At 38.1% G+C, this 12,682-nt stretch overlaps 1 protein-coding gene across 4 annotated transcripts in view; it reads left to right on the plus strand.

Moving 5' to 3' along the window:
• The first annotated feature begins 5,137 nt into the window (after positions 1–5,137).
• The window catches only part of fmnl2b (formin-like 2b), a 32,865-nt gene continuing 25,320 nt past the window's right edge, over positions 5,138–12,682 (plus strand). For 2 of the 4 annotated variants that reach the window (XM_026933566.3, XM_026933568.3), the window contains exons 1-2: positions 5,138–5,745; positions 9,195–9,278. In XM_026933566.3, the coding sequence (XP_026789367.1) occupies positions 5,629–5,745; positions 9,195–9,278 (201 nt within the window). In that variant the 5' untranslated portion in view covers positions 5,138–5,628. The remainder of the gene's footprint in view (positions 5,746–9,194; positions 9,279–12,682) is intronic. The other 2 variants (XM_026933567.3, XM_026933570.3) reach the window with 1 other exon arrangement.

Here is a 12,682-nt window from a genome sequence, read left to right on the forward strand (position 1 = left end):
GCAAGTTTATCTGTTTAGATAATGTGATCAGATAAGTCAGGAGGTTCAGCAGGTTTTAAATCACATTCTGAAATCATAAATTTGCTTAAAATAATGTCTCTAACGTGACATTCTTTTGTGCTTTGGGTTTGTTTTGAATGGGATGTGCTGAAATTTCTAAGTGCTAGTTTAAGAGCTGCAAAGACAAGCCATCTGAAGATGTTCCTTGTGCTCCTTGGGCCTCATTTATATACAGTGTGTGTACTCAAAAATGGGTCTGGAATTCATGTATACAACCTCCCACACTAAAACCAGGAATTGTAAAGAAATATCTGGCTGGAAATTGGGCGTATATTTATGGAAGCTTTGGCCAATGCATAGAGCCATATGCAACATTTTAGCAACATCTGGAATCAGCAACACCTTGTGGTTATGTAGGGAATTACAGCTAAACTCACCACTCTTCAAATAACTTTTTGCAGCTTACAATTTGTCTCATGGCCTCCCCAAACAAATTAATAATTCATTATAGGCTGGTATTACTTGAGTAATTACAGGCTGCAAACAGCTGTGAAATATTTTCATACATTCACAGATCTATAAATAGGCTACAGAATGATATACTGTAAATATTCTATAGAATGATCACCTGACAAACAAGGTGAGAATGTGTTTTTAGAGAACACAAAGATTTCTTTGCCAACGATGATGACTGGCTAATGAGCCAATTTAGATTTCCAGGAGCCATTATCTTGGAAATACAGTATGTGCTGAATTGGCCCAGGTTTAGAAAGTTCAACATTGTGAGTCCAGACAATACCTGTCCATTTACAGGTCTTGACGACCTCTGGATTCCTGGCAGTCGGTTGCTTTCAGAGAGAATTAGAGTGGATTCAAAAAGTCTACTCTCCCTTGTTAAAATAGCAGATTTTTGTGATGTAAAAAATCAACTCAATATAAATCATGTCAGATCTGTTTCCATCTTTATTGTGATATAGCAGCCAACAAAATTCAAGTGAATAGCAAATAGAAACATTTTAGGGAAAAAGAAACAAGAAAAACTTACAATAACCTGGTTACATATGTGTGTACACCCCAAGTCTTTTTGCGTAAGAGTCTAGCAACTTGGCACATTTTGACTTGGCAATTTAATTCCATTCTTCCACAACTTCTTGGTAAGTTAGCATTATTTTCAAATTTCACTGGATTTAAACACTTGTGTGTGTCATACTGATCATATCATATCATAAGTAGCCTTAAACACTGAGGGTGACAATGGCTGCCCCCTCAGGCAAATGCTCCTTACTCCATTCCCTAACCCATAAAGCATAGAGGAGTGATGCTACTCTTGCGTGTTCAGGTTCAATTCTTTTAATGACATTTGATATTTCTTACATGGTATCTTTAATTCATTTCACTGGTCAAGTCTTCAGTAGTACTAATTGTGTCTTGTAACACAGCATCTTTCAGCACACAGCCACAGCTTGAGGCAAGTGGAGGACCAGAGATGCCGTTGGAGGCGCAAGGGGCACTGGAAATGCAGCTGGGGCTGGTCCCACAGTTTTCAGCAATCCCATCACCACTGTCCACACCAGTCATCCTCTCTAAGAATATAAAACAATGACTGTTAAGTCCATTCAACTATTGTAGGCTACAGTGTTTGTGTGGTTTTCATATCTTAGAATAAGGGCTCATCAGCCAAATCAGTGTCTCACTCCTTTTCTGTCACCACACAAATCAAGCCATTCTTACATCAAATGGTTAAAGTGAAAGTGTAGTCTTCCCCCCACCGGTTGCACTTAAACTCCGCCTGTGCAAAGAAAGTCACTTCTTTGCATCAATTTTCTGATCACTTATTTTTCATTTCTGCGACAGCGAGGCTTGTGGTATTAACATTATTAAGTGCCGCAGCTACATGCTGCCACTCAATAAACTTGCGTTTACTGATGATGCCACTGCCGAGGCCAACCAATAACACAGTTTTCCTCACATCAATCTCCAACACCAAAACTTCCACCTCGCTTTCCCCAAAATTCCACTTTTTTTTTTTTACCTTTCTCTCTGCCATTGCATCACTTAACATTGAATTAGACACCCCACATTTAAATATGTATGAGGTAATTGCATTGAACATTTATGAATATTTGTGAGTGATAACTGGATGGGAGAAAAGGTTGGTTCACATGGGAACATTTTCAAAAAGATTGTGAATTATAAAGGGAAAACAGTTTGCAAGTGTGAATACTCTAGGTTTTAATTTAGTGCTTCATTTTTACAGTATATTGCCATCCAGTAATGCTTCCTGAAGCATTGTCCTGTAAAAGAAAATATAATTGCTATAATTTAGTAACACTGCCTGTATTACACAGGAACAACTGTCATGTGTTGTACCTAGAGCCTGTAAAGGAAAAGGTAAGACTGTATAAGAAGATACAATCTTGGGCAAGATTGTATTGTATGAGTGTGCAAGAATTTAGTTAATTTGTTAATGTGAATTTGTATAATTATTTTCTATTGAACATACAGTTATTACACTGTTGTAGACCCCCATCAAGCCACTGCCCCTGCTGGGACCTTGAGCAAGGCCCTTAACCCTCAAATGCTTAGTTGTAAATTGCTTTGGATAAAAGTGTCAGCTAAGAGTCTTCCTATAATAGGAAGATGCAGGAAGAACAGTTCCGAGCAACACAGTCTTTGTTTGAAACTTTTATCCATGTTTTGATTTAAGCTTCATTAAAAAGTCAAATGTTTACAAAGTCTTGCTTCAATTACTTTCATTGAACTAACCGGAAATTTGAAATGTAGAAACAGAAGCTGAATCTAGAGTCTAGAAAGAATGACATACATGCATACATACCTTATGATTTCATCATATAATTATGCTTTAGATTTTCTTTGTTAATTATTTCAAGTTGTCTTAAAAATAAATAAATAAATAAATAGGTTTGATATTTTATCAGAGCACACATTGTTGTACCTATTTTTTTAAACATTTTGTTTTACTAAATTTATTGGACTATTTGATTATTTCATTTTGCTTTAAATGCACGTTTGAATTCAAATGCGTCGTCTGTTTGCACTACGTCTGCACTCGTATGCACTTTTGTACAAAGTTCTGCCCCAATTCTTTTGTTTACGCAGTATCTGCTGCAGTAAATTTGCAGTAAACGTTTCAAAATATATAAACAAACTGTCTTTTCTGTGAAGTTCTTACTCTAATAAAAGAAAGAATTCAGTAGTGTTGTATGCATTGGTTCAATGTTTATGTGTTGTGTGTTGAGGGCCCATGGTCTAATCTCTTCTAGGGCTTCACAGACCCTCGGGCCAGCCTTGCAGGCTACTGAGAACTTGTAAAAGGGAACTTGTTTACCACTTATGGTAATTTTGGGGCGTATCTTTATGCAAATGAGTGTGGCCGTACAGGACCACAGCAGTGAAGTGTGCTTATGTGCTAATCACTACTCTTTTATAAAATCAATGAAGGCTAAGTGTGTTGAAAGGATGTTCAGTATGAGCGTGAGTCTTACAGCTCTTGGATATAAAGCTACAGTAGGCTATGTAGGTGAGATTATTCACTGAAGCAAGGCTGAGATTTTGAGTATAAACTGTAGTGACTTCTTGGATACAAGGCTACAGTATGTAGGTGAGATTATTCACTGAAGCACAGCTGAGATTTTGAGTATAAACTGTAGTGACTTCTTGGATACAAGGCTACAGTATGTAGGTGTGTATATAACTGTAGGATATTCATGAAGGACTACTGAGAGCTCTTGGATACAAGGCTACTGTATGTAGGTGTGTATATAACTGTAGGATATTCATGTAGGACTACTGAGAGCTCTTAAGACTACAATAAGAGATGTAAGTGAGATTATTCACTGAAGCAAGGCTGAGATTTTGATTATAAACTGTAGGATATTCATGTAGGACTACTGAAAGCTCTTGGATACAAGGCTACTGTATGTAGGTGTGTGTATAACTGTAGGATATTAACGTAGGACTACTGAGAGCTCTTGGATACAAGGCTACTGTATGTAGGTGTGTGTATAACTGTAGGATATTAATGTAAGACTACTGAGAGCTCTTGGATACAAGGCTACTGTATGTAGGTGTGTGTATAACTGTAGGATATTAATGTAAGACTACTGAGAGCTCTTGGATACAAGGCTACTGTATGTAGGTGTGTGTATAACTGTAGGATATTAATGTAAGACTACTGAGAGCTCTTGGATACAAGGCTACAGTATGTAGGTGTGTATATAACTGTAGGATATTAACGTAGGACTGCTGAGAGCTCTTGGATACAAGGCTACTGTATGTAGGTGTGTGTATAACTGTAGGATATTAACGTGGGACTACTGAGAGCTCTTGGATACAAGGCTACTGTATGTAGGTGTGTGTATAACTGTAGGATATTAATGTAAGACTACTGAGAGCTCTTGGATACAAGGCTACTGTATGTAGGTGTGTGTATAACTGTAGGATATTAACGTAGGACTACTGAGAGCTCTTGGATACAAGGCTACTGTATGTAGGTGTGTGTATAACTGTAGGATATTAATGTAAGACTACTGAGAGCTCTTGGATACAAGGCTACTGTATGTAGGTGTGTGTATAACTGTAGGATATTAATGTAAGACTACTGAGAGCTCTTGGATACAAGGCTACTGTATGTAGGTGTGTGTATAACTGTAGGATATTAATGTAAGACTACTGAGAGCTCTTGGATACAAGGCTACAGTATGTAGGTGTGTATATAACTGTAGGATATTAACGTAGGACTGCTGAGAGCTCTTGGATACAAGGCTACTGTATGTAGGTGTGTGTATAACTGTAGGATATTAACGTGGGACTACTGAGAGCTCTTGGATACAAGGCTACTGTATGTAGGTGTGTGTATAACTGTAGGATATTAATGTAAGACTACTGAGAGCTCTTGGATACAAGGCTACTGTATGTAGGTGTGTGTATAACTGTAGGATATTAACGTAGGACTACTGAGAGCTCTTGGATACAAGGCTACAGTAGGCTATGTAGGTGCTGGATCCTGGTTGAAAACCATGTCTCTAAACTACACGTCCCAGAATGCAACGGAACAAAACATTACCGCCCCTGCCCCCACCTCCACCCCCTCGGCTCTCGTCACGCCTCAGTGGGGTTTCTCCTGCTCAAAGGGTTCATTGTGTCGGGGGCAGAATTTGCTCGGGCTGCGTGTGTTGTAGTCAGAGCGCAGGATTAACGGGACAGCGGTTTAGATGGAGGCAGAGCCATGCGCGCAGACCACACGTTCACGGCGCTAGATGCGGATCCTGCTGTCCTGCTGAGACTGAGACGGTGTCTGGGTCCATAAGCGATGCTTTAAATGCGAGAAGATGCGCTGCGAGGCCGAGCGCTGGATAAAGAAGCAAAAGCACGGATTAACAATGTAGCGGATGCAGCGCGGCTGATCCATCGATGGAAACGTGTAGTGACCTATGAGGGGGCAGAATAATCTGGATCTTCGCATCTACGAAGAGTGTATCCGTATATCCTTCATCAGGATTTATTTTGATTGAGAGAAAAAACAGTTCATCCTCTTCGTGAGCCATCCTCATTCTCATCATCATCATCATCATCATCATCCTCATCATCCAACAGAGAAACAAAAACATGGGCAACGCAGAGAGCGTGGACGCGCAGCTCACAGACTTCAGGGCGAGAAACAAGCCGCCCAAACTGCCCATGCCTGACCCCGCCGAGCTCGAGGAGAGGTTCTCCATCGCTTTGGTAATGTCTGCCTGCACCATCCTGCAGTGTGTGTAGAGAAACAGTAAAAGAAATACCTCATAGTAATGGCACAGTAGGGTGTTTGGAAGGCAGCCCCCCTCTCTTGGCCAGATCGCTTGTGAAAGCAGTAGCACGCGCACACACACACACACACACACACGCACGCACGCACACACACTCTCACACTCACACGCACAGGCAGGAGCGCGCGCGCGCGCTTGTCTATTGTGTGGAGGTTTTCTGGATATGTGATGGTTTTGGCTGCACAATAGCTACACCCCATCGTCTACTTGTACTAGGTGTTTTGGCGTCTGCTTGAACGTCTGCATGTTCTCTCAATTCCATGGGAATGGATAAACCCATGCGGAATCCAGTCCCCAATCACCTGTGCACGTCCATACCAGCTGCTCTGTTGATTGTCGTGCTTGATATTAGATATTCAGCATTTAGAAAGTACAGTATTACAGCAAAGGCACATGCTATGGGTACATATTAGTGTAATAAGAAAAGGAGTTAGTGATATACACTGAGGCTACTGCATACTACTACATGCTACAAGAATGCTTAAATAGTATGTCACTACTGCACTGCAATAATTTAAATACATTTGTTTTATTTGTATAATGATTTTTGACAATAGACAACATACCCTGCATTGGCAAAGACTCATAACATACAAACAGCAAACAGCGTACATCCAAAACTGTATACTACTGTATATACTCACATTATTTATTTATGGTACAAATAGTATGTTAAAATAGTATAGTAACACAATAATAACACAGAGGATATGTGCAAAAAGTGCTATAAACAAACAGCTATAATGGTATTTCAAAATATGGCATAAGTAATGTGTGATAAATAATGTATATATATATATAGAGAGAGAGAGAGAGAGAGCAAGCAAGTCTTCTAGTTTGGGCTATTTTAAAAATAGTTTTTGCGGCAGACAAGATCTGTTTTTAAAGCAAACAACTGGAATTAAATCTAATCAGTTTCCTCAAACATAGTCTATGACAAACAAAGGGAAAGTGCAAGTGCAGACAGTGTATCTACGATGTAACAAACCATTTCTGTTTAAAGATATATTGCAAATATCCAAAACCATATACTACTGTTCCAAATTGTCATCATTTGCAACACACTTAATACACACACACCACCAAAATACATATATACACTATTTGGTAACATGTTCTTAAACACAAACTTCACCCAAGACTGCAAAAGACTGCACTAAGCAGTATGTCAAAATTAATCCGTAGCAAATTTATAACATTATTGGTAATTAATAATAATAATTTATAATGTAACGTATAAGAATTTAAGCTGCACCCATAAAACCACAATCCAAATTTGCACACTACTTTTTTACTATTTCATAGGCTGTGTCTATATCTAAAATGTATGAATATGTCTAAAATAATATGAATGTAATAATCAATATGTTAACAATAATCGACTGCTAAACAGATTTTTAAGTCTCGAAATTACATCGAAATTACAAAACTACTTTTCACTTTGTGCTTGGCAAAAGATGGTTTTAATTCATGTTGGTGATGCTCTTCTGAACGATTATAAGAAATCCAGTTTAGATAACAGCTAAATCCATAGCCATGCCCTTCTGATAAGTCTTGGGGTGTCGTGATCGATGGTACGGCACTGACGTTTCTGATCTGATTAGCATAAAGAATTTCTCTTTGACAGGTGCTGTGTGATGTGTGCTCAGAGCAGAGAAGATTGAATCAAATCTCATAGCAACTCTACTCAGATCTACAATCCATAAATCCTTGTGTGTATAAGTGTGTTTTTGGAGGGTGTAGAGCGAGAGACAGACAAAATGGAGGGAATGCAAATCACCACCTCGATTCCACTACTTTGCATCACAAATTCTACCCCACTAAGCCTGACTGCACAGTCGAAGGTTATCTGAACTCTCTTTTAAATAAGAAGCACAGTTGTTCTGTTTTCACCAATTAGTCATTTAATCATCTGTGTGCCTGCCTCTTGTTCCCAAGAGAGACAGAATACATCTGTGCTTACATTCAGAGCTCTCCGTGCCTCCCCTGTGCTCAGTAAGATGCTTGTAAAGTCTATGGAGCGTAATGTAGGTGGACGTTAGCACGTTAGATTACGTCTTCTATGTGTCGTGGCAAAATAATACGACTCCTACACAACAACTGACACCACGTGCTGTTGCTTTATCACTTCTTAGTCATTATAGTTAATGCGTTAAGTAAAAAACTAAACCTGACAGGGCCTGCTGTTATAATTGATATGATACTGTAGCCGGATGAATGTTGATTATTTTCCAATAACAGCTTTTCCTGAAGTGTCTTATTCTATCTTATGCTACAGCTATTAGCCTGTAAGTCCTATGTCTTGGAAACTTTCCTGTCTCAGACAACTTAAAGTTAAAGTTACCTCTGACTGTTACCAGATACTGAGACTGGAGACTCCTTCCCAAAAATGCTACAAAAAAAATCTCACAGAAATCTTTCTCGTATCAACAATTATACATATTTTTTAATGTTCACTAGTCACTGCAAGTGCGATGGCTTGCAAGTCATTTTGGTTCAATGTTTTGCCAAGGAAATACATGCAAATGTGTACACACCTCCACAAACTGTTTTGAATGCGAGTAAGTCCAGAGATCGGTTATAATCGTGACTTTTATTTGTATAATGACTTTCTCACACAAAGCTATTATCAACACATGCAATACAGTACTCAGTAAAAATGTATGCTAGATTCAAATACATGTCAAAAAAAATAGTGAAAGAGTCCTTCAAATTACAAATGAATATGATATATACAAATACATACTGTATATTCATTCAGTCATTGATATGGTGAGGGTTTCTATAAGTTTTTTTGCTGTGGGAAAGTCTTCAGGATGAAGGGTTTTGCAGTTTCTTGGTGACATGACAAGCTGCATTTTTTTGTCTTTTTAACTTCAAGAAAGAAGGAAAAAACAGATGCTGATGAGGGAACAATTGTTTATAGCTGCTATAATGTAAGTGATAACAGGAAATAACTTGTTTCATTGACCTTCCACAACACTAAATGTAATTATAAATGGATAAAATCTATTTTTTTTAAATAAAAATTGTAATAGTTGGCCAATTGCTGTGGTATAAGAAGATTAAGACACTTTGGGATGTGCTGTTATTGGAAAACAATCAATTTCAGCATGGTACCACTAACCCCGTTTCATGTCTATTGTCCTATAATAGCACTTTCTATCGCGTTTTATTCCTTACATATGGCCTTACCATATGTTTATGAGATTACCAGGTGCTTAGTCTCAATTATTCTAAATCTGGACAATCCATCTGGACAAACTCAATAAGTGGGTGTGAGTCTTGGCATGTGCACAATGTCTAGTCAATGCATGACTAAATTGGACACGTGGATTGATGAATGACAGTCTCTGTATCTTGCAGAACTCCATGAACCTTCCACCAGACAAGGTGAGGCTTCTGCGGCAGTACGATAACGAGAAGAAGTGGGAGCTCATCTGTGATCAGGTGAGTGACATGAGTGATGCAATAAGTCTGCTAAACAACAAAAGCACTAACGCCTGTCCGTCAAACTTGCTGGAAATAGTTGATAAAGATATGATCTCCAAATTGAAAATGTAAAACGTCCAAGATGGTAGCATGATGACTCTGCAGTAGGTGTGGAACAAAATGTAACTTTTAATCCACAATCATTTCCTCATCCTTTACTGCACTAAAACATGTTTAAAAGCTGTTTTCATGGGGCAGAATTTGAACTGAAATGTAGCCTTGACAGCATTTCATTACGGACTCTTCTAACACATTATGTGTGTGACATTTGTTTACTTGCTGCCATTCGTCACCTTGCCATCCTAGATAAATGGAACAGCAGTGATGATATTATGGCAGAAATAATATTGTACATGATGAATACTGTGATATATCATAACCAATTATTATCTACTGGCCTACTGTGGAGAATGGCATTTTACTGTATTTGTAATGCGAAGTATAAGAGATAAGTTATTGCTGAAGGTCAGGGAAGTGTGCTCAATGTCTGGAGTAGGCATCTTAAGATATGATAATTGCCTACTTTCTGTCATGGTTTATGGTTTTGTCATGATATTAAGTTTAAAATATATGGATCAATACAATTTGTCTTGCAATTAAAGACTGAATTCTCTAAAGAATAAAGAATGTGCTACTGTAAAAACTATGAGTGAATAATATACTATACCATATGCTTGTTATGTAAAGTGAGTTATAGTTAGATCTCAGCTAATTAATACTGTTACACAACAAAACATAGTTATAAATAGTTCGTAGATCAAAGGCCTTAACCAAGAATAATTTTAGAATATGATTGCATAGAGATTTGATTATAGTGGTGAACCAGAGAAGGTTGAATGAACATGGTGTTTGTTGACACATTCTGCTTGACCAATTACATATAGAATATCTATATGGAAACATTACGGTAAAAATCTAATGGTTAATAGCGATTGAAGCAAATAGTCATGATTGGATAGTAATGTAAATGGTGACACACCGAAATCTGGACGCTGAGAGAACCGTGATGTCTAACCTGGATATATTTCTTTAGTTATTTCAAACGTCAAAATAGAGAAGCATGCGATAACAGGCCTAGGAACTATAATATTTATGTATTGTGCTTTAAAAGCGAGTCTTTGTGTTTCTACTTCTCTCTAAATTCCCACACTTCCCCACATTGATTGTAACTTGCACTAGGAAATAATACACACACACCCACTGCATTTGCATACGCATGTGATGTTGCCATGGTTACACTAAAGTGTGCCAGCGAGAGCATGGTCGACTTTTTTTGTGGATGTGTTTGCTGAGGTGACTGAGCGAATGAGGTATTAATAATGCATGATCATATTTCTCTCATGAGACATGCAGGATGATGCAGGAAGGAGGAAAATAAAATTGGAGGATGTTGCCTGGGTAATGTACCGTAGGGTTTAAAAGTCCAGTACCAACGTCAAAAACTGATACAGATTTTACTCAGTACACATTTAGAACAGATATAAATCTATTTTTACTGTGAAATTCAAGTCTACCTAAATATCCTGTATTTATCAGTAGCTTTATTAAATCATATCAATAGATTTAGCTCATATATTGGGATTTGTTTGTTTATGGTAACACATGCATACTACTTAATTGCTTTCATCTCCTGAAGCAGGGGTATTCAACTAAAATTTGTGAAGGTCCAGCTACTAAAGGTTACAAAGATCTGAATAAGCAGCTAACAGAAATTTTAATGATTTGTACTATATATGTACAAATAAGTCACATCAGTCTGAAGTGGTTGTGTCTTGTTTCATACTGGAGTTTCACATTATCACATTTGATTAGCACCCCAGACACAGAGGAGATCTGTTTTGATACACAGACACTTCTCTGTCCATTCATTTTTAAGCATTCTGTTTTCGTCATCAACCTTTTAACAAGCCGTGTACTCACATCGCTAATCAGACTAGAGAGCGTGAATGAAAAAAAAAATCTGTCTGTGAAAATGGTTCCCTTTCTAGATGAGCTGCCTTCAGCTGAATAATTTACATCAGTGCACATTGAATGGCAACACCAAGCCACACCAAGCCGCAAAAGAGGATCTAATAGGGTTGGGCGAGATGAATAAGATATCATATCACAATTTTTAACATTGTATTTCTATGATGCCAATCACTGTATATATAGATATATAGATAGATAACACATGTCTATATATATAGTCCACTCCAAAAGTAATGGAACAGCATGGCCGATTCTATTGTTTTTGCTATGCATTGAAGACATTTGGGTTTGAGATCAAAAGATGAATATGAGAAAATGGAGCAGAATTTCAGCTTTCATTTCCTGGTATTTATATCTAGGTGTGTTAACAAACCAAATTTTTTTTGAACTCACCCATTTTTCAAGTGATCAGAAATATTGGAACATGTGACTGATAGGTGTTCCTTGTTGCCCATGTGTGTGCTGTTAAATTTTCTAAAAAATTAATAGCTCTGAATGTCTACTCTTGTTTTGGGCCCTGAGTTTCACCTGTGAGTATTGCATTTGTTGTTAAAAGGGATACACTAACATGAAGACCAGAGAGCTGTCTATGGGAGAAAAGCAAGCCCTCCTGAAGCTGTGAAAAGAGGGAAAATCAATCAGAGCCTTTGCACAAGCATTGGGCATAGCCAATACAACAATTTGGAATGTCCTGAAAAAGAAAGAAACCACTAGTTTACTAACAACCAGACACTGAATAGGTCAGCCAAGGAAAAAAACAACAGCATTTGATAGCAGAAATATTGTGAGAGCTGTGAAGAAGAACCCAAAAACAACAGTCAGTGACACCAACAACCTCCACAGTTCAGGGGTGAAGGTATCACAAGCCACCATTTGAAAAAGCCTTAGAGAGCAGAAATACAGAGGCCATACAACAAGATGCAAACCCCTCATCAGCAGTAAGAATCAGAAGGCAAGTTTGGAATTCGCAAAGAAATACAGCAATGGGCCACAAAAGTGCTGGAACCAAGATTAACCTCCATCAAAGTGATGGAAAGGCCAAAGTGTGGAGAAAGAATCTGCTCATGATCCAAAACATACAAGCTCATCAGTCAAGCACGGTGGAGGTAATGTCATGGCTTTGGCTTGCATGGCTGCTTCTGGAACAGGCTCACTAATCTTTATTGATGATGTAGCTCATGATGGTAGCGGCAGAATGAATTCAGAAGTCTAAAGGAAAATTCTGTCTGCCAGAGAAATACAATCCAATTTAATTGGAAGGAGCTTCACCATGCAGCAAGCCAATGACTTAAAACACACTGCCAACACAACAGAGAACTTCATCAGGGGGGAAAAGCATGGAAGGTTTTAGATTGGCTAAGTCAATCACCAGACCTTAACCCAATTGAGCA

The sequence above is a fragment of the Pangasianodon hypophthalmus genome, chromosome 2 (assembly GCF_027358585.1).
Source record: "Pangasianodon hypophthalmus isolate fPanHyp1 chromosome 2, fPanHyp1.pri, whole genome shotgun sequence".
Taxonomy (NCBI): domain Eukaryota; kingdom Metazoa; phylum Chordata; class Actinopteri; order Siluriformes; family Pangasiidae; genus Pangasianodon; species Pangasianodon hypophthalmus.